We start from the raw sequence: 22,091 nt of genomic DNA, 5'->3' as shown, positions 1-22,091 counted from the left end.
TTTTTTCTCTAGGAAGTTTAGGCATGAGCCTGTCTTTGTCTGCCTATTTACAGTTAAATGAATTTCCAAGCCTGTGGACTCGGAAGATCTGGTTTCATCCCTAAAATTCTTCATTTCTGTTCTTTCCAGACTCTCTTATCTACTTGAATGCAGCCTTGTATCTTTGTGGCAAAGCAGGGCCTCTCCTGGCAGGTAATCCTGAGGGGCGTGTCAGTACCATTTCCTGGAGCAATCTTACAGGGTGGTTCTGCTTTTTATTTGCGCTCAAATGCTCAAATAACTTTGCTCCCTCCTCTGCAGCTGCCAGACCAGTTCCTGCTGCTGCTCAGGTAACTCTAACCTCTCCTGGGCACCACTATAGGCAGAGGGGGTTGATAAATGACTTCTACGTGTGCCTGCTTGCCTTCCTTCTTACCCTTATTCACGAGCATGCTCTCTCTCTCTCTCTCTCTCTCTCTCTCTATTTGTTCCATAGGGAGAGCGTCTGGGAAGTACCTTGCTGACCATTAAGAACATCATGAGCTCAAGCTATTGGAGTGAGATGTGCAGCAGCAGCTGTGGGACTCCACAGCCCCCAGAGGTGCTGCAGTGCCAGCCTCAGCATTACCACTGCTACCATCAGTCAAGCCAAACCCAGAACCCTCCAGAAAAAAATGTAGTGTATGAGAGAGTGAGGACCTACAGTGGGCCAATGAACAAGGTGGTTCAGGCCTTGAACCCCATCACCTCACAGGAAGTGCTCTCTCCTATTAAAACTGTCTCTTCCCACCAAAATTTGGTTTGGAGCAACCATTCTCAGGTACCATAAAGATAACTATGCCAGATTTGTAGAGAGAACCTCATTTCCTTTCTTTCTGCTTTTTCTACTTCTCTGCCTATTCTATAGGATGTTATCTTTTGGTGGACTGCAGCTATATAAGCAATATACGGTCATCCAAATTCCTTCTCTTGTTGTTTTTTTTTTTCATTTACTAGTGCCTGTGGTTGTTTAACAGCTCCAATGAGTTTCATAATCTAACTAGAGCATAGGATGACTCATTTTTTTGTTGGATTTGATTGAAGTTTCAGAACCGGGGTATTCTTTTGCCCCTACTGTAAAGCAATCCTCAACTTAAATACAATATTTTTTGTAGAATAAGTTCACATTGATTCACTTTATTTCAGAAGTAAACAGATTTTTTATATTAAATATGGCAGTTCAGAGACAATGGCTTATATGGAGTGAAAAGCAGTTATTTGTGTTCAGCAAATAGTATGCTGCTCCTGGATAAGTGACATGAACAAATATCTGTACAGATTGTCATATGTGTTTCATCTTCTGAAAATGACACACTGGTGTCAGCCAAAGTGAATAATATATGAAATATTGGTAAGAGGATTGAAAAAGTGGATATAGGATTCAGGAAGGGCAGATATAAGTAATTGTTATACAAAAACTTTAAAAAGCAGAACTCTAAGACACCTTTTAAAATAAAATAATTTTTTAATAAAATAAATTTGCCTTTAAAGGGGTTATTTTAGCATCAGTATATGTGCTAATAATCTTGCCAATGAATGTAAAGGAACATTGCAAGGCTATATAAAATTAAAAGCTCTGTTGTGTTTTCATTCTTTGAATACCCTCACACTAAATTTGCATGACTTTAAGCTTTCTGGAAACATCTGTCCAAACTAAAATTATGTTTTCAAGATAAAAATTTATACTGTAAAAATTCAAAAAGCAATCATTGGAATAATATCTGATGTTATATTATTTTACTGATCTAGAATAATACAAGTTATTTTCCCCAAAGCCACAATTTATGGTAGGATATGAAGCAATATTTCTAAAGTATATGTTAAAACTCTTTAAAATATTTTTTAAAGATATAGATAACACAACAACTACAAAGGCCACAATTTTACTGGTATTTAATGCTTAGCTTAATTTGAGGGAAAAATATGAAGAAAAAAATCTAGGATTTACTGTCAGTAGTTTCCTAGTTGAAAAAAACTCCACCTGATTTGAAGTCAAAAGGAAGAAAAAATATGAAGGTAAAAAATACTACTTTGTATAACTGATAATAATGTGAATGAACATGCCAATATTTAGCATTAGGATGTTAATGAACAACAAAGTAGGTGTCATCTATGTTCCTTGTTAGCCCCTAAACAATGCAAAAACAAGTTACCATTTATTATAGAAATGCTAAAATCACCCTATCTGGCATAGTTATTTAAAAACAATAATTTCTTTTCTTGTCAACTTACTAGTAAAGATAGATAAAAACTTAACAGCAAAAATTTAGCAAATTATAAATACTGACTACATATTAACTTTTAGGATCACTTTATTGTATATTCCTTAGTTCAACTTTCATTTTTAATAATCTCAGGACCAAGCTGTTTGAGCTTTTTTATAGGACTTATCGTCTCTTTACCTGATAATTACTAAAGAGATTCTTATAAGACTATCTCCTTCCTGAAACATATTTCCCTGTAGAGGAGTTTATAAAGAAACCTAGGGACACAAAATATTGCCGCAAAAACTGGGATAAGAGATTGGAATGGGGTGTTCTGAAGTCTGAAGTTATTTATAATTGAAACGAAAGAAAACTAAGGGGTGTGTGAGGATGAGGTAGTTGAAATTCTGGATATGTAGTAAAGGACAATTTAAAGCATTTAATTTACAATTTTAATTTAGGGACGCTGGGTGGCTCAGTGGTTGAGCGTCTGCCTTTGGCTAAGGTTGTGATCCCAGAGTCCCAGAATTGGGTCCTTCATCAGACTTCCTGCAAGGAGCCTGCTTCTCCCTTTGCCTATGTCACTGCCTCTCTCTCTCTCTCTCTGTCTCTCATGAATAAATAAATAAGATCTTTACAAAATAAAATAAAATTTTAATTTAATTTATTAAAAATTTATACAAATTTAATTTATTAAAAAGGAAAGTTGAATTAAGGAGTATACAATAAAGTAATCCTAAAACTTGTTCTATAGTAAATATTTATAATTTGTTAAATTCCTGCTGTTAAATTTTTATTTCTCTTTAATAGCAAATTGACAAAAGAGATTAATGTTTTTAAATGTTTAAGGACATTCCCTTAGTGAAATAAGAAGAAAATTTGACTATAAAATTTCAAACTGAGTTAGATATCAAAGGGTATTTACGAGTCTACTAAAAGATAATTTGGCAAGAAAGCTTTTTGATAGCTGTCACAAATAATGTGATGAAGAAACTCTATTTTATTTTTCTTTCTCCCTGTTTTTTGGCAGGATGACATTGTGTAAAGTAGAACCTAGATTTTGAAATTAATCTGAAATTAATTAATACTAATGTAATGGGTAAGACGTGGCAGCAGCTTTATAACATACAATGCCAAACAAAAGCAAGCAATACATATTACTCAAAATCCTTTTTTGTTTGTTTCCTGTTTTAATAAAGTCTCTCTTTAATATGTCATATTTTATTTTATTTTATTTAATATGTCATGTTTTAGAGACATTTTGAGTTGGTATGTAGCAACTATTCTGATGCTAGAGTTTGTGATTCTGGCAGGTAGGAGAATGTGTATTATAATCAACTGCTGGTCATCACAAATTCAGTTAAATTTTTACTTTATCTTTTAGCATTTTGGTGTTTTTAGATAATTAAGATAATTTATAAGATTTAAAAAATATATATAATTGGTGTGCCGAGCTGGGTCACTCAGTAAAGCATGTGACTCTGCTTCTCAAGATTGTTAGTTCAAGCCCCATGATAGATGTGGAGCCTACATTAAAATAAATAAAATAAAATAAAATAAAATAAAATAAAATAATTATATATAAAATAATTATATATAATTATATACAATAATTATATTTATATAATAAAATATGTTCCCACTGAAAAACTGAAATTGATGTCACTCTTCTTTGTTTCCCTCCAGATCTTAATTTTAGCTTATGTAGTAGATATTTTAGATTTAACTAATGCTCTTTACGACACTTTAGTATTTTCTATTTGGCTTTTTAGTACGTGTTTTTCCTCTATCACCTTCTGGTGCAATAAAATGGTGTTTATAAGTATAAACATATTTTAAATTTCTCTAGATATACTGTTGCTTTGTTTCCTGTCTATAATTATTAATATATTTTATTATTCTCTCAGTTATTTTTTATCTGGTTGATAGAGCAGTGAAAATTGAATGCAGAAAACAGACAATGTAGAAATTGTCTAAATTCATTCTAGAATTAAAATTACCAGGTTGATCCATATGGACAGGTAAAATCAAACACGGGGTAATCAAGGGCACAGATGCATTTAAAACTGAATGCAGTCTTGTGAATACATGAAGTTCTAGAAACTACACAAAACAAAATAAAACAACTTACAGCTCAATCTTTTAAAAAGCTTAAGTATTAACTTACCATCATTAACTCAAAATGAAATACTGCCTTAATGAATGCCATTGATGCAAAATTACTCAACATATATATTTCCCATCCACTAATCTAGCTTTTCATGTTCAAGATATTTTCCATGTATGCAAAAGGAAATCTGTTGTGTGAGAGAGAATTGAATTAAAATAAAATATTTTTAATAACAGTGATTCATTGAATTGAATATTTATTAATTGCCTATTATGGGGGAATCACTGTGATTATTTGGATGACTACTGTTTGCTTATCTCAGGGAGAGTCCACCTTGAAGATAGATATACAGGATTTGGTCTGTAAGTGTTCCATATATCTCTATTTCATTTTTAAATATTATTTTGTGCTTTGGCCATCAATATTTTATTGAATAAAACAAGTTTTAGTCAAAGAAAGGACCTCTTAATGTGTGTCCTCTTAATATGGGTTACCATTATTTTCAAGCTAAAACTTGCAACCAAATTTAACTCTAGAAATTGGTCAGGGAAAATGTGTTTTTATGTGTGTTATTGATAGCCTCTGCTATCAATAATTACTCAGTTTGGGTTTATCTTTGTTCACATGATTTTTCCCCCTTTTCTTTGGTGATGAAAATTGTGGGTAGGTCCCTTGCTGTGCCAGGATTTCTATACAGTATCAGAAAAATTTCCTGTTCTGTGGGGAGGGGTGTGTTGCTTTGATAAATTGTTGTTCAAGGGTGTGTTCACTAAAGTGAATGATTGTTCAGGGAAGTAGGTTGTAGAGAAAGGAATGAGGTCATAAGATAAAGAGGCCCATGTTTTCAGCTTTGATCAGCCCTTTTATACTTGCAGTTACATAAAGATGTAGAAATTGTAAGTCCAACTAATTGCTGGGTAAAAATGCCCATGCCAATTGTTTCTTGTTTAAGGGAGATTTGATAAATTGCTGGGCCTGTTTTCCGGCCATGAAACCACAAGCTGTCCTTGTGTGTGTTTGTGGCAAGGTGGGGAAGGGAAGCGAGGCAAGGCAAGGGGAAAGGTGAACTGGTCCTCAAACTGCTGTGATCCAAATTTCTTTTCGCGGCAATGGCAATTCATGGTAAAACAACTGGGATATTTGCCATGCTCTTAAATACCATTTATTTTTATTTAAATTTTTTTATTTGACTGTAGCTGAAAAACAATGTTACATAGTTTCAGGTGTACTACATAGTAATTCAACTTCTGTATATATTATGCTATGCTCACCACAAGTGTAGCTACAATCTGCCCCCATTCAACATTAATATAACTGTAGCTCTGACCTATGCTTTTTATTCCAGTGATGTATTCATTCCATAACTGGAAGCCTATATTTCCCACTCTCCTTCACCCATTTTCTCCATACCCTCACACCCCTTCCTTCTGGCAATCATCAGTTTGTTCTTTGTATTTATAGTCTGATTCTGCTTTTTGTTTATTAAACCCCATTTAAAAGTGAAAACCTTTATAAACAAGTATATTTGAGCTTACTTTTTTTTTTTTACATCAGCAGCTATGGTGTTAGCATCCTTTTTTTGATTTCTAATGGAGCATATATATGTCTAGTTTTTAAAGACAAAAAGCATGTACTTCAAAGAGACTGTATACTTTATTTTTTCTCCTAATTTCCTTCAGGAAAAGGAGAGAAAAAATGAGTCTCTTAAATGAGGGATTTCCTTTGGAGGAAAAGGATGAGGGGAAGAAGTTTTATTTCTAGCACAGTCTATTGCTTTCTTAACATGAGAACAGAATTACAGGTTTTATCCTAAATCAAGGAAGTGTTTGTTTGATCTAAAAAAATATTGTAATTTATATGTTTCTTCCTGTACAAAGTTCAGAACAACATTGAACAATAACCTGAGGCAGGTGTTTAACCATGTTATTGGCTTTGAAAGGTTTTCACAGAAGCATCTTTTAAACTATTCAGGGAATGTATTCAAATGGCAGTTTGCCTTGCCAAATTCTGTCAGCATAAATATCAGATCGTATTTAAAGATATTGCCTCTTTTGAAACTGTGGTCCTGAACTGTTCATAAGTCACTACTATTACTTTCAGTGATTCTCATAGTCATTTTTTTATTTAAATTTATTTTTTATTGGTGTTCAATTTGCCAACATATAGAATAGCACCCAGTGCTCATCCCATCAAGTGTCCACCTCAGTGCCCGTCACCCAGTCACCCCCATCCCCCGCCCATCTCCCCTTCCCCTCCCCTTCCACCACCCCTAGTTCATTTCCCAGAGTTAGAAGTCTTTCATGTTCTGTCTCCCTTTCTGATAGTTCCCACTCATTTTTTCTCCTTTCCCCTTTATTCCCTTTCACTATTTTTTATATTCCCCAAATGAATGAGACCATATAATGTTTGTCCTTCTTTGATTGACTTATTTCATTCAGCATAAATGTCATTTTAAGACCCCTTCTTGGAACATTGTATAATTTATTAGTTTTTCAAAGTTTTAAAGTTCAAATTACACAGTATGAGCATTCCATGTTCATTTCAACAAGCTTCCAAATATTTAAAGAACAAAGGCTTATACTGTGTGTGTAATCTCTATTCTTATTCCCAGCAATCTTGCCATCTCTCCTGTATTTATTGCACCAAAGTCTTGAACTCTTTGATAAGAGTTATCAATAAGAAATGATAGCTAGTAGGTGTTGGCTAAAGAGGTTCATATTTTTCAGAGTATAAAGATGAGTTGCAGGAAACATTGTGTGGAGAAAACGCCCATACAAATGAATCTATGTGGAATGACTCATAGAGGGCTATAAATAATAAACGGGCAGAACATACTCATATGCTGCCTTAATATATTAGGCTTGCAGTGGTAGTCCTAACGTACTACTGAAAGGGAGGATGAAAATGTTACAAGCTGAACCAAAAGAAAAACAAAAGAAAAACCACAGCATGCAAAATATTTGGCAATTTGTTTTAAGAACAACACATTACACCTACAGTATAGATATACTTCCATATGTATTTGCCAGTGTTTCCCTTGTAAGTCTGTGATTCTGATTTTCAATAGCCTTGTTCCAAAAAAAAGAAATATTTTTATTGTCGTGGGAATATATCCTGGAGTTCTGTCAATTGGTTGTAAATTATTGTAATATATGAAGAGATTGAGTAACACTATCAACTCTTTGCACACTAATAAAACTACACAATTTTCTGATTTGGGAAAAAATGAAAAGAAGGTCAGCATAATCAGGAAAGTGACTTATCTAATAATTATTAAAAATCATACTCTTACTTTTATAGACCATTTTCTTTTAAAATGAGAGCCTATTCTGGAATTTAACTAGAAGCAGATCAGACAAACCATAATTAAAAGTCAGAAGGAATATCAAGGCAGTAGTCTCTTTTTTTAAGTTTTTATTATAATTCTGGTGTGGGCACTTGGATGGCTCAATGGTTGAGTGTCTGCATTTGGCTCAGGTCATGATCCTGGGGTCCTGGGATGGAGTTCCACATCAAGCTCCTGGCAGGGAGCCTGCTTCTCCCTCTACCTATGTCTCTGCCTCTCTCTGTGTGTCTCTCATGAATAAACTTAAAAAACTTTAATTCCGGTTAGTTAATATGCAGTGTAATATTAGTTTCAGGTGCACAATTTAGCGATTCAACAATTCCATACATCACCCAGTACTCATCACAATTACCCGCCTTATTCCCCATCACCTATTTAACCCATCCCCTCTGGTAACCAACAGTTTGTTCTCTATAGTTAAGAGCCTGTTTCTTGGTTTGCCTCTCTTTCTCTCTTTATTCCTCTTCGCTCATTTGTTTTGTTTCTTAAAATCCACATATGAGTGAAATCACATGGTATTTGCCTTTCTCTGACTTATTTCACTTAGCATTATATTTTTGTATTCTTTGGATAAATATTCAATAGTGCAATTGATTGTTGAATTATTGGGCAGTTTCTATTTTTAACTATTTGAGGAAGCTCCATACTGTTTTCCAGAGTAGTAAAGGAGTACCAGTTTACATTACCACCAATAAGCGCAAGAGGGTTTCTCTTTCTCCATATTGTTGCCAAAACGTCGTTTTTGTGGGTGTGTGTGGTTTTTTTAGCCATTCTGACTGGTGTGAGGAAATATTTCATTGTAGTTTTGATTTGCATTTTCAGGACAGTAGACTTAAATAAGTTTTATTTCTTTAATAAATTTATTTTTTATTGGTGTTAAATTTGTCAACATGAGGAATAACACCCAGTGCTCATCCCGTCAAGTGCCCAACTCATTGCCCGCCACCCAGCCACCCCCCCACCTCCCCTTACACCACCCTTGCTTCTTTTCCCAGAGTTAGGAGTCATTCAGGTTCTGTCTCCCTTTCTGATATTTCCCACTTAATTTTTCTACTTTCCCTTTTATTCCCTTTCACTACTTTTTATATTCCCCAAGTGAATGAGACCATATAATGTTTGTCCTTCTCTGATTGACTTATGTCACTCAGCATAATACCCTCCAGTTCCATCCACGTTGAAGCAAATGGTGGGTATTTGTCGTTTCTAATGGCTGAGTAATATTCCATTGTATACATAAACCACATCTTCTTTATCCACTCATCTTTCATTGGACACCGAGGCTCCTTCCACAGTTTGGCTATCGTGGCCATTGCTGCTATAAACATCGGGGTGCAGGTGTCCCGGCGTTTCACTGCATCTGTATCTTTGGGGTAAATCCCCAACAGTGCAATTGCTGGGTTGTAGGGCAGGTCTATTTTTAACTCTTTGAGGAACCTCCACACAGTTTTCCAGAGTGGCTGCACCAGTTCACATTCCCGCCAACAGTGTAAGAGGGTTCCCTTTTCTCCGCATCCTCTCCAACATTTGTGGTTTCCTGGTTTGTTAATTTTCCCCATTCTCACTGGTGTGAGGTGGTATCTCATTGTGGTTTTGATTTGTATTTCCCTGATGGCAAGTGATGCAGAGCATTTCTCATGTGCGTGTTGGCCATGTCTATGTCTTCCTCTGTGAGATTTCTGTTCATGTCTTTTGCCCATTTCATGATTGGATTGTTTGTTTCTTTGGTGTTGAGTTTAAGAAGTTCTTTATAGATCTTGGATACTAGCCCTTTATCTGATACGTCATTTGCAAATATCTTCTCCCATTCTGTAGGTTGTCTTTTAGTTTTGTTGACTGTATCCTTTGCTGTGCAAAAGCTTCTTATCTTGATGAAGTCCCAAGAGTTCATTTTTGCTTTTGTTTCTTTTGACTTCGTGGTTGTATCTTGCAAGTTACTGTGGCCAAGTTCAAAAAGGGTGTTGCCTGTGTTCTCCTCTAGGATTTTGATGGAATCTTGTCTCACAGTTAGATCTTTCATTCATTTTGAGTTTATCTTTGTGTATGATGCAAGAGACTGGTCTAGTTTCATTCTTCTGCATGTGGATTGCCAAATTTCCCAGCACCATTTATTGAAGAGACTGTCTTTCTTATAGTGGATAGTCTTTTCTCCTTTGTCGAATATTAGTTGGCCATAGAGTTGAGGGTCCACCTCTAGATTCTCTATTCTGTTCCATTGATCTATGTGCCTGTTTTTGTACCAGTACCACACTGTCTTGATGACCACAGCTTTGTAGTAAAACTTGAAATCTGGCATTGTGATGCCCCCAGCTATGGTTTTCTTTTTTAATATTCCCCTCGGTATTTGGGGTCTTTTCTGCTTCCACACAAATCTTGAAATAATTGAAATAATTTCTTCCTACTCTCTGAAGAAAGTCCATGATATTTTGATAGGGATTGCATTAAACATGTAAATTACCCTGGGTAACATTGACATTTTCACAATATTAATTCTTCCAATCCACGAGCATGGAATATTTTTCCAATTCTTTGTGTCTTCCTCAAGTTCTTTCAGAAGTGTTCTGTAGTTTTTAGAGTATAGATCCTTTACCTCTTTGGTTGGGTTTATTCCTAGGTATCTTATGCTTTTGGGTGCAACTGTCAATGGGATTGACTCCTTAATTTCTCTTTCTTAAGTCTCATTGTTAGTGTATAGAAATGCCTGGGCTTCTGGGCATTGATTTTGTATCCTGCCACACTGCCAAATTGCTGTATGAGTTCTAGCAATCTGGGGTGGAGTCTTTTGGGTATTCTATGTAGAGTATCATGTCATCTGCGAAGAGGGAGAGTTTGACTTCTTTGCCAATTTGAATGCCTTTTATTTCTTTTTGTTGTCTGATTGGTGAGGCTAGGACTTCTAGTACTATGTTGAATAGCAGTGGTGAGAGTGGACATCCCTGTCTTGTTCCTGATCTTAGGGGAACGGCTCCCAGTGCTTCCCCATAGAGAATGATATTTGCTGTGGGCTTTTCGTAGATGGCTTTTAAGATGTTGAGGAATGTTCCCTGTATCCCTACACTCTGAAGAGTTTTGACCAGGAATGGATGCTATATTTTGTCAAATTCTTTCTCTGCATCTATTGAGAGGATCACACGGTTCTTGTTTTTTCTCTTGCTGATATGATGAATCACATTGATTTTTTTATGAGTGTTGAATCAGCCTTGCATCCCGGGGATAAATCCTGCTAGGTTATGGTGAATAATCTTCTTAATGTACTGTGGATCCTATTGGCTAGTATATCTTGTTGAGAATTTTTGCATCCATGCTCTTCAGGGATATTGGTCTATAATTCTTCTTTTTGGTGGGGTCTTTGTCTGGTTTTGGAATTAAGGTGATGCTGGCCTCATAGAACGAATTTGGAAGTACTCCATCACTTTCTGTCTTTCGAAACAGCTTTAGTAGAATAGGTATGGTTTCTTTTTTTTTTATGATAGTCACACAGAGAGAGAGAGAGAGAGGCAGAGACACAGGCAGAGGGAGAGGCAGGCTCCATGCACCCGGAATCCGACGTGGGATTTGATCCCGGGTCTCCAGGATCGCGCCCTGGGCCAAAGGCAGGCGCCAAACTGCTGCGCCACCCAGGGATCCCTGGTTTCTTTTTTAAACGTTTGATAGAATTCCCCAGGGAAGCCATCTGGCCCTGGACTTTTGTGTCTTGGGAGGTTTTGGATGACTGCTTCAATTTCCTCCCTGGTTATTGGCCTGTTCAGGTTTTCTATTTCTTCCTGTTCCAGTTTTCGCAGTTTGTGGTTTTCCAGAAATGCGTCCATTTCTTCTCAATTGCCTAATTTATTGGCGTATACCTGTTCATAATAAGTCTTTAAGATCGTGTGTATTTCCTTGGTGTTGGTGGAGATCTCTGCTTTCTCATTCAGATTTTATTAATTTGAGTCTTCTCTCTCTTCTTTTTAATAAGGCTGGCTAATGGTTTATCTATCTTATTAATTCTTTCAAAGAACCAACTCCTGGTTTTGTTGATCTGTTCCACAGTTCTTCTGGTCTCGATTTCGTTGAGTTCTGCTCGAATCATTATTAACTCTTTCTTTCTGCTGGGTGTAGGATCTGTTTGCTGTTTTTTCTCTAGCTCCCTTAGGTGTAAGGTTAGCTTTTGTATTTGAGTTCTTTCCAGTTTTTGGATGGATGCTTGTATTGTGATGTGTTTGCCCCTCAGGACTGCTTTTGCTGTATCCCAAAGATTTTGATTGGTTGTATCTTCATTCTCATTAGTTTCCATGAATCTTTTTTAATTCTTCTCTAATTTCCTGGTTGACCCTTTAATCTTTTAGCAGGGTGGTCCTTAACCTCCACGTGTTTGAAGTCCTTCCAAACTTCTTATTGTGATTTAGTTCTAACTTCAAGGCATTATGGTCTGAGAATATGCAGGGGACGATCCCAGTCTTTTGGTGTCAGTTAAGACCCAATTTGTGACCCAGTATGTGGTCTATTCTGGAGAAAGTTCCATGTGCACTTGAGAACAATGTGTATTCCGTTGCATTTGGATGTAAAGTTCTGTAAATAGGGGATCCCTGGGTGGCGCAGTGGTTTAGCGCCTGCCTTTGGCCCAGGGCAAGATCCTGGAGACCCGGGATCGAGTCCCACATCGAGCTTCCGGTGCATGGAGCCTGCTTCTCCCTCTGCCTGTGTCTTTGCCTCTCTCTCTCTCTCTCTCTCTCTGTGACTATCATAAATAATAAAAAAAAAGTTAAAAAAAAAGAAGAAGTTTAAAAAAAAATAAAGTTCTGTAAATATCTGTGAAATCCATCTGGTCCAGTGTATCAATTAAAGATCTTGTTTCTTTGGAGATGTTGTGATTAGAAGACCTATCAAGTGTAGAAAGCACTAGATTGAAGTCACCAAGTATAAGTGTTTTATTATCTAAGTATGTCTTAATTTTGGTTATTAATTGATTGATATATTTGGCAGCTCCCTCATTCGGGGCATATATATTGAGGATTGTTAAGCCCTCTCGTTGGACAGATCCTTTAAGTATGATATAGTGTCCCTCTTCATCTCTCACTGCCATCTTCAGGGTACATTTTAGTTTATCTGATATAAGGATGGCTACCCCTGCTTTCTTTTGAGGACCATTTGAATGGTAAATGGTTCTTCTACCTTTTATTTTGAGGCTGGAGGTTTCCTTATGTTTAAAATGATTCTCTTGTAGACAGCAAATAGATGGGTCCTGCTTTTTTATCCAGTCTGAAATCCAGTGCCTTTAGATGGCATCATTAAGCCCATTCACGTTCAGAGTTACTATTGAAAGATATGAGTTTAGTGTCATCATGATACCTATCCAGTCCCTGTTTTTGTGGATTGTTCCATTGGACTTCTTAAGAGGGACTTTTAAGAGTCCCCCTTAAAATTTCTTGCAGAGCTGGTTTGGAGTTCACATATTCTTTCAGTTCTTGCCTGTCTTAGAAGCTCTTTATCTCTCCTTCCATTCTGAATGAGAGCCTTGCTGGATAAAGTATTCTTGGCTGTATGTTTTTCTCATTTAGGACTCTGAATATATCCTGCCAGCCCTTTCTAGCCTGCCAGGTCTCTGTGGACAGGTCTGCTGTTAATCTGATATTCCTCCTCATAATTTAGGGATTTCTTGTCTCTTGCTGCTTTAAGGATATTCTCTTTATCTTTGGAATTCGCAAGTTTCACTATTAAATGTCGAGGTGTTGAATGGTTTTTATTGATTTTAGGGGGGGGGTCTTCTATTTCCTGGATCTGAATGCCTGTTTCCCTTCCCAGATTAGGAAAGTTTTCAGCTATGATTTGTTCAAATACATATTCTGGCCCTCTGGCCCTTTTGGTGCCCTCGGAAACCGCAATTAAACGTAGGTTTTTCTTCCTCAGGCTGTCACTTATTACTCTTAATCTATCCTCATGATCTTTTAATTGTTTGTTTCTTTTTTCCTCAGTTTCCGTCTTTCCCATCAACTTGTCTTCTATGTCACTCACTCATTCTTCCACCTCGTTAACCCTCATCGTTAGGACCTCTAGTTTGGATTGCATCTCATTCAATTGATTTTTAATTTCTGCCTGATTAGATCTAAATCCTGCAGTCATGAAGTCTCTTGAGTCCTTTATGCTTTTTTCTAGAGCCACCAGTAGCTTTATAATAGTGCTTCTGAATTGGCCCTCTGACATTGAATTGTAATCCAAATTTTGTAACTCTGTGGGAGAGAGGACTGTTTCTGATTCTTTCTTTTGAGGTGAGCTTTTCCTTCTAGTCATTTTGCTCAATGCAGAGTGGCCAAAAACAAGTTGTATTGGGAAGAGGGGAAAAAGAGAGAATACAAAGAAGGAAAGAAAAAGAAGAAAAGAAAAAGAAAAACAGAAGAAAAGAAAGAGAAAAAATGCAAAAAAGAGAGAAGAAAAGAAGAAAAGAAAAGAAAAGAAAGGGGGGCAAAGCAAACAGACATCAAAAAAAAAATAAGGGGGAGTATCCTCTGATTCTGTATACTGTAAATCCCTCGACTTCCCCTGGAACTTTCCGGTGCTGCTTGGTCAATAATTTATTTTTCCCCTGTCCGTCTAGCTGGTCTTCTGTGGTAGGGGCCTGTTGTGTGGATTCTCAGGTGTTAGCACTTAGGGGAGCTGCTCAGCCCCCTGCCTGGTACAGGGCTCAGTGAGTGATGTTTAAGCTGTTTATCTGGTGAGGCCACTGTGAGGCTCAGTGGGGGTTGTTTGTCCTGTGAGGCCCCAGGAGGAACAACAACAGTGGCTGGGGCCAGCTCTGGAGCCCTGGATTCAGCTCCTGCAGTAACTACAGAGCTCTCAGCCTGCAGGGTCCTGGATGCTCAAGGGGGCGGGGCGCTGATCTGCTCAGCTTGGGGCAGGAGTGTCCTTGCTGTCCTGTGCACTCCTGGCTTCTGCGTGTCCCGGGGGAGGCCGGATCCTGGGCTGTGTCCCCAGTGCCCTGTGCTCCCAGGCCTGCGCTGCTGGATTCGCGCTCCCCACCGTGCAGCCCCATCTGCGTGGAGCCTCTGTTGGAGCTGCTGCAGACCTGCTCCTGGGTCGAGCCGGGTGCTCACTGCAGCCCTTTAGGGAGCTCCGTGGCGGGGTGTGGCGTGCTCTCCCCAGGGTGCAGGTCCCTGTTAGTGTCCCTGGGAGCCTGAGGGTATCCCCGCCCCTCCTGGGGCCCTGCTCTAACTCCCTCTGCTGGCCTTTCTGCCCGGGAAGACTGAAGAAGATCCTGCTTCTCCAGGTGGGGGCTTTCCTGTCCTGGGGGCACTCGCCCCAACCTTAGCCCGGCTCCTCGTGCGGCCCCTACTTCTTGGATGCCTTTTGTTTCTTTATTTCTTTTTTCCCCGTCTTTCTACCTTGATAGAAGCGTGAACTCTTCTCACTGTAGCATTCCAGCTCTTCTCTCTTTAAATCTCAGGCCGAATTCGTGGATTTTCAGGATGATATGAAGGTTATCTAGGTAATTTGGTGGGGACAGGTGACTTGGGGCCCCTACTCTTCAGCCATCTTGCCTCGCCCTCTTAACTAAGTTTTCAAAGGTAGTTTCCTACGATGGTTAGAAAATCTTTGCATTGTATGTTTTTGTGTTGACAAATTTTGCATTTTGCTAAATTACAGACATATATTAACATTGGAGTGTGTATTAGCAGATATTTCCAAAAGAAAAGAAGGATATAAACAATTAGTACAAGAATAAATATGGAGTTATCAAAATATTCTAGAAATTATTTTATCATTAGTTTTACTAGCAAAGCTAAGAAAGGAATACAGTAATGTGCTCTTTGGATATCATCTAATAAAACACTAAAGTTATTACTCCTGAAAAAGTAGTTTATTATTAAATTAAGGGAAATAATACCTAAAGAATGTAGTCCATTCAAATGACACTGTTTAGTAACCATTTCTGACACCCCCTTTTTTTTCTCAACAGGAACTCCATTCTCCAACTCTGAAAATATCTACTTGTTCCCCAAGCAGTCTACATATAACCCCAAATACTGAACAGGTAAAAGAAGTTATGGATTAGACTAGATTCTTTTCTTTTTATGTAAGCCTTGCTCATATGTTTAAGTAATCTTTAAGTCCTCCTAAGGCTCTAGACATTTACAAAATGTCAGGAATACAAAACCAGAAAGGAGATTCTCACATATGATAATCAGCTCAGCCCATTAAAAGAATGTGAAACAAGTGCTGAAACAAATGCTGTGAATTGAGATTTTTCAGTTTCATTGTCTACTCAATCTGATTGGTTTCAGTTTGAGTGTAGTTTATTTATTAAGGGATTCAAGGATCTCCTAATAATTATATATATTTTATGAGTCCTTGATTTTAGCACAAATAAAGTACCTAGATCTTGGAATGATTAAGTACCTGACTTTGTGATAGCATTGTAAGTTTACATTCAGAAAGAACATCTTATAGGGTCAGAACTAGCCCTTCTCAAAGGTACATGATCTGAAAGACATGCAAGGATCTAGTTCCCTTAGCCTTCACAATTTAATAATCTCATTTTTAAGATTACCCTGGAGTCTAGGCATTATATCTTCAAAAGGTACCTATAATAATAATTAAATACCATATTGACAAATATGTGTTTAATGAGCTAGTCACCATACATTAAAAAGTGAATCATAAGAAAACTAAAATTAAACGTTATAAGTTTGTTACTACATAGGAGGGGAGTATAAAGGATATGGGATTTGGGGGCTAAGAGGGAGAAAGATGGTGTTCTAGGAAAGCAGGCCTGCCCAGATGAGGTGCCAGGGTATGAGCTTGGACAATAAGGGAACAAAGAGACAAAAGTTGATCTCCAAACATTAGTACAGTAAGAAAAAGGTGAGCTCATGCAAAACAAATAAAATTCTCAAAAGTTTGTCTACCACTTCCCAATTTGGCCTAGCCTAGAGCTAAGTTGGTTAGAGTCATGCATGTATTTATTTATTTATTTATAAATATTTCTTTATTATTTTAGAGAGACAGAGAGGAGGAGTGAGAAGGGGGCAGAGGGTGAGGAGGGAGAGAGAAAGAAGCAGACTCCTTGCTGAGCAAGGAGCCCTGTGCTGGGCTCCCAGAACCCTGAGATCATGACCTGAGCCAAAATCAAGAGAGAGTCACTTGAGCAACTGAGCTACCCAGGTGCCCCTAGAGTCATGCATTTATTTAGCAAACATTTGTTAAGTGCTCACTATGTATCAAATATTGTACAAAGATGTAATAGACCCAATTACTCTTCTCAAAAGCTCACAAACTAGCATGGGTCACATATACAACAAAACATAGAACAGTGGGATAAAGGCTGCAACAGAGATAGATATAGAGCCCTACAGGACCACCAAGACAGGATTACCTCAGAAAAGTAAGTCCACTTAAATCACAGAGCTATTCACTGTATTCAGATACAGGCAATAAATTGCATTAGCTGCTACTTTTCATAATGAAGGCTTTAAAATTGGGTTTACTGTGTTTTATTTCTGATAATGCAAATATGTTTATTGTAGAGAATTTTGGAACCATAAAAAATTGTAGAGTAAAAGAAATAAAAATCACGCATGATCTCTTCTCTTACCCACAGATAGTATTATTAGCATTTTGTTTTCCTTCATTCAACTAAATAATTTAGATCATACCATATATGCTTATTCATATCTTCATTTATCACTTACTCTTATATGATATTATGAGCTTTTTCATGTAAATTTGTATTTACTCAAAATCCTTATTTTAATAGCTACCTATTTCAGCCTATGGATGATTAATCTTCCCCCTCTCCAGAGGAAAGTTCTTCTCCCAGCTATACCTTCAGCGGTATTATTTTTTTTTCTAATTAAAATACAGTGTTCTGTTGTTATGTTTATTTGATTCTTAGCTTGGTTGAATACTTCTTGCTATTAACCATTTGTTTTTCTTCTATTATAAATGTTCATGTTATTTTTTTTAATGTTCATGTTATTTGCTGATTTTTCTACTAGTAGGAATTTTTTTATTGAGGTATAAAAACTCTATATTAATGATATTGATTCTTTTTCCATCAAAAGTTTACAAATGACTTTGTTTTAGTGTTTTGTCTCCCTTTTAATGTTATTTATGGCCTTCTCCCACCAACACCCTGAAGATTTAAATGTTTAAGTACACAAACACACACACACATACAAACACACATTTTTCTCTTTGTGTCTCCTTCTGTTTAAATAATTTTTATTTCTTTTTTTTAAGATTTCGTGTATTTATTTATTCATGACACACACACACACACACACACACACACACACACACACAGAGGCAGAGACTTAGGCAGAGGGAGAAGCGGGCTCCCTGCAGGGCCCTGGGATCATGCCTGAGCCAAAGACAGGTGCTCAACCACTGAGCCACCCAGGTGTCCCAAAGAATTTTTTTCTTGAGGATTTTATTTATTTATTAATGAAAGACAGAGAGAGAGGCAGAGACATAGGCAGAGGGAGAAGCAGGCTCCCTACTGGGACCCAAATGCAAGACTTGATCCTTGGACCCCAGGATCACTCCCTGAGCCAAAAAGTGGACACTCAGCCGCTGACCCACCCAGGTGTCCCTCCTTCCACTTTTTAAAATAGGAGATAACTAGGGATCCCTGGGTGGCGCAGTGGTTTGGCGCCTGCCTTTGGCCCAGGGCGCGATCCTGGAGACCCCGGATCGAATCCCACGACGGGCTCCTGGTGCATGGAGCCTGCTTCTCCCTCTGCCTATGTCTCTGCCTCTCTCTCTGTGTGTGTGACTATCATAAATAAATAAAAAAATTAAAAAAATAAAATAGGAGATAACTAATAAATATTAAGCTATATTTTCTTCTAATACTGTGGAGCATTTACAATGTAATGAAGATTTTGAAACTCTCATCAAAATGCTTGGAATGTGTAATAAATTAACATGAAATGAGTATAATAGAGATAGTTAACAGTGCTAAACACATAAACACATGCATAAATATATGTTTCTAAGGCTGAAATTAACTAAAACCACAAATTCACATGTCATCATTTATGCAAATGACTTAAAATTTCACTCTGAAAATTGCTCCCTATTATTTTTAATGACTTCAAGGTCACTAAGCAACTATAATTATATGCAGCTTTTATCTTTCTTTACAGGAACTCCATTCTCCAACAGTGAAAGTCACTGCATGTCCACAGACTAATATTAAGAGATACATAGTACAAAATCCTGAACAGGTAAGCTATATCACCCAAACTCTTGTCCCAACCTATAATTCCTTAGAAGTTGATAGCTTAAATGAGAAGGGTGAGTCAATTATCCAATCACTAAAATCAGACTATTGGGAGTTTCCTCCAGTTATAAAGTTAATTTATAATCATTAGTATTAAAAAGTCATTTTTAAAATATTTTTTAAAGATTTAGTCTTTTATTTTATTTTTTTATTCATCAGTTGCATATAACACCCAGTGCTCATTATATCAATTGCCTTCCTTAATTCCCATCATCCAATTATCCCTTCCTCCCATCCACTTCCCCTCCAGCAATCCTCAGTTTGTTTCCTATAGTTAAGAATCTCTTATGGTTTGCCTCTCTCTGTTTTAATCTTATTTTATTTTTCCTTCCCTTCCCCCATATTCATCCATTTTGTTTTTTTAAATTCCACATATGAATAAAGTCATATGGTATTTATCTTTCTCTGACTGACTTATTTTGCTTAGCATAATACACTCTAGCTCTACTCACATCATTCTTTTTGATGACTAATATTTCATTGTATATATGTACCACATCTTCTTTATCTATTCATCTGTTGATGGACATTTGGGTTCTTTCCATGGTTTGGCTATTGTGAACATTGCTGCTATAAACTTTGGAGTGCTTGTGCCCCTTCAAATCACTATTTTAAAAAGTCATTTTTAATTTCAGACAACTATGTGTCCATATTTTCTGATTTAGTGAGGCAACAGTTCCAAGCAGCATGGAAATTCTCGAATTATAAAATCTTTCTACATCTATAGCCCCACCTTTGTACTACAAAGGATTTTGTACCCTTCGAGCCAAGGGGAAAAAGGACAAAGTTCTTTTTTTTAAAAAAAGATTTTATTCATTTATTCATGAGAGACACAGAGATAGAGAGAGGCAGAGACATAGGCAGAGGGAGAAGCAGGCTCCCTGCAGGGCGCCTGATGTAGGACTCGACTCTGGGACTCCTGGATCACACCCTGAGCTGAAGGCAGACGCTCAACTGCTGAATCTCCCAGGCATCCCAAAAAGGACAAGGTTCTTTCACTGACTTCACATAGCAGCTATCAGCTGTTACATCAGGGACTGGAATCCTTAATTTATTTAGATTTTCCATTGAGATATGGGCTAGGAAGAAAAAAATGAAAAATCAAAAGTTCAAAACTGCCTCCATGCCTTTTTTTGCCTATGCTATGAACTTTGGTGCCTAGCAATGAGCTTTTTTGAAAATTATATTGATGTTTTCTAAGATATAAAGTTTATATTTTACAAACTAGGATATTATTCTCTATTTCATTTTGAGGGGAAAATTAAGAAAAAAATTTCCCACAGTAAAAATCCTTCCTCAACACACACAAAACCATATATAGCCCTTCTTTAGCTGCAACAGGAGGTTCTTTGGGGTTATAGGGACAAAGTATCACAGATAGAAACTGTACCACAGATAATAATATGGCAATTCTTTGCTTTGATCTCTATTTCTCCACTATTGCAGGAAAGAATACTCCCCTTACTCACAAAATAAAATAATTATTTACTTCAGATGTGAAAGTGTGTGCATGTGTGAACATATGAGCATGCAAGCTCTTGTGGTGGGGGGATGATTATTTTGAACATTTGCTTCAGTTTTCACATATCTTTATAAGTATCAAAGGAGAATGTGATTATATTAAATGAGGTGCTTGTGCCTTCTTTCAGAATTAAATGTTTAAACAAGAGATCTGAAAAGTGTGTTGGGGAAGGGAGACATAAAGAAAGCTTGGCAGATGAAAATGTGCATTTTTCTAGAACATGATCACTTTCCCCTTCTTCCTCCCTCTTTCTCCTTTTCCTTTCCTTCATACAGAAACTGGGGAATATATATATTTGGATGCATATTACACTTGATATTCTTGGCTTTCAAAAAATTAGTTCTAGATAGCACTATTTTTTCATAATGTGAGAATTGCTGTGTTTACCTAGGATATATTCACAGAGTAAGTTTTAAATATCAAATAATTTAGATTCCAACCTACTTTGCCAGTGTTTCTTATATGACTTTAGGTAAATACTTATTCTTAAGTTAATGAAGAAAGGGAAGAATTCATGTTTATTGGACATATGCTCCGTGGTAGAAGATCTACAGATTTTATCCTATTTAATCCTTAAAAGGTGAGAAAAAGAAGCACAAAGAAGTTCAGTTATTTACTCATTGAATATTTATAAATTGTCTGCTATGTACTAAAAATTGCTCCAAGAATTGGGTATAGAGCAGCGAACAAAAACAAAGTCCCAATCTTCTTGAAACTTGAGCTCTTAACTAGACCCAAACCATTCAGTTACAAATACAAGAATGGGAACAGAAATTGAATAATGATGATCTGGAAAAAATACATTTGCAAATTAAGATGTAGGTGAATTAGGATCCAGATACTCATCTACATACCAACTTCCCTCCCATCATCCCAGTGTAATAAAAGGCAGAGAAATAATTTTTTTAATAATAAATTTATTTTTTATTGGTGTTCAATTTGCCAACATACAGAATAACACCCAGTGCTCATCCCGCCAAGCATCCCCCTCAGTGCCCGTCACCCATTCACCCCCACCCCATGCCCTCCTCCCCTTCCACCACCCCTAGTTCGTTTCCCAGAGTTAGGAGTCTTTATGTCCTGTTTCCCTTTCAAGGCAGAGAAATTAGAGGTATGTATGGAAATACATAACATATTTGTACCACTGAGCCTGCCCATGTAAAGGCTTATTATATTGACTGTGTACAACTACCAAAAAGCAAATTGTTTCTCAAGGAAAACCTCCAAAAGATGGTAATGATTATTTTAAAGCTTGTAACTCTCTATTGAGAAATAAAACAAATTTCAACCCCTATGCTTTGTAAACAGAAATAATCTAACTGGTTTTGCAGAGCAGCTTGAAAATCTTATTTTGATATATCTCCCATTTTATTTATCTATGAATATGCCTTTTTGTTTGCTCTTTTAAATCCCCCTAGGAGAAGATTCTGACTTAATTACAATATTTATAATAAGCTGAGCCTCCTAAATGGCAAATTTATCCTCTTTCACCTCCCAGCTTGTCTAATCTTCACTTCTACTCCTTGTAATTAAATTGATCTCAATCTACTTCTCTTATGATGATTTCCTTCTACCTCTGTTCAACCTTCTTTTTTATTTTTGGTTGTTCATGATCTTCATTCTGCATTTATTGTCAT

At 36.9% G+C, this 22,091-nt stretch overlaps 1 protein-coding gene across 4 annotated transcripts in view; it reads left to right on the top strand.

Moving 5' to 3' along the window:
• The first annotated feature begins 257 nt into the window (after positions 1-257).
• Positions 258-22,091, top strand: part of POF1B (POF1B actin binding protein) — a 108,753-nt gene continuing 86,919 nt past the window's right edge. For 3 of the 4 annotated variants that reach the window (XM_035711846.2, XM_025431822.3, XM_025431821.2), the window contains exons 1-4: positions 258-329; positions 476-799; positions 15,606-15,680; positions 18,796-18,876. In XM_035711846.2, the coding sequence (XP_035567739.1) occupies positions 518-799; positions 15,606-15,680; positions 18,796-18,876 (438 nt within the window). In that variant the 5' untranslated portion in view covers positions 258-329; positions 476-517. The remainder of the gene's footprint in view (positions 330-475; positions 800-15,605; positions 15,681-18,795; positions 18,877-22,091) is intronic. The other variant, XM_049107857.1, reaches the window with a different exon arrangement.

The sequence above is a fragment of the Canis lupus genome, chromosome X (genome assembly GCF_003254725.2).
Source record: "Canis lupus dingo isolate Sandy chromosome X, ASM325472v2, whole genome shotgun sequence".
Lineage (NCBI taxonomy): Eukaryota > Metazoa > Chordata > Mammalia > Carnivora > Canidae > Canis > Canis lupus.
This window is presented reverse-complemented; position numbering and strand designations above follow the sequence as displayed.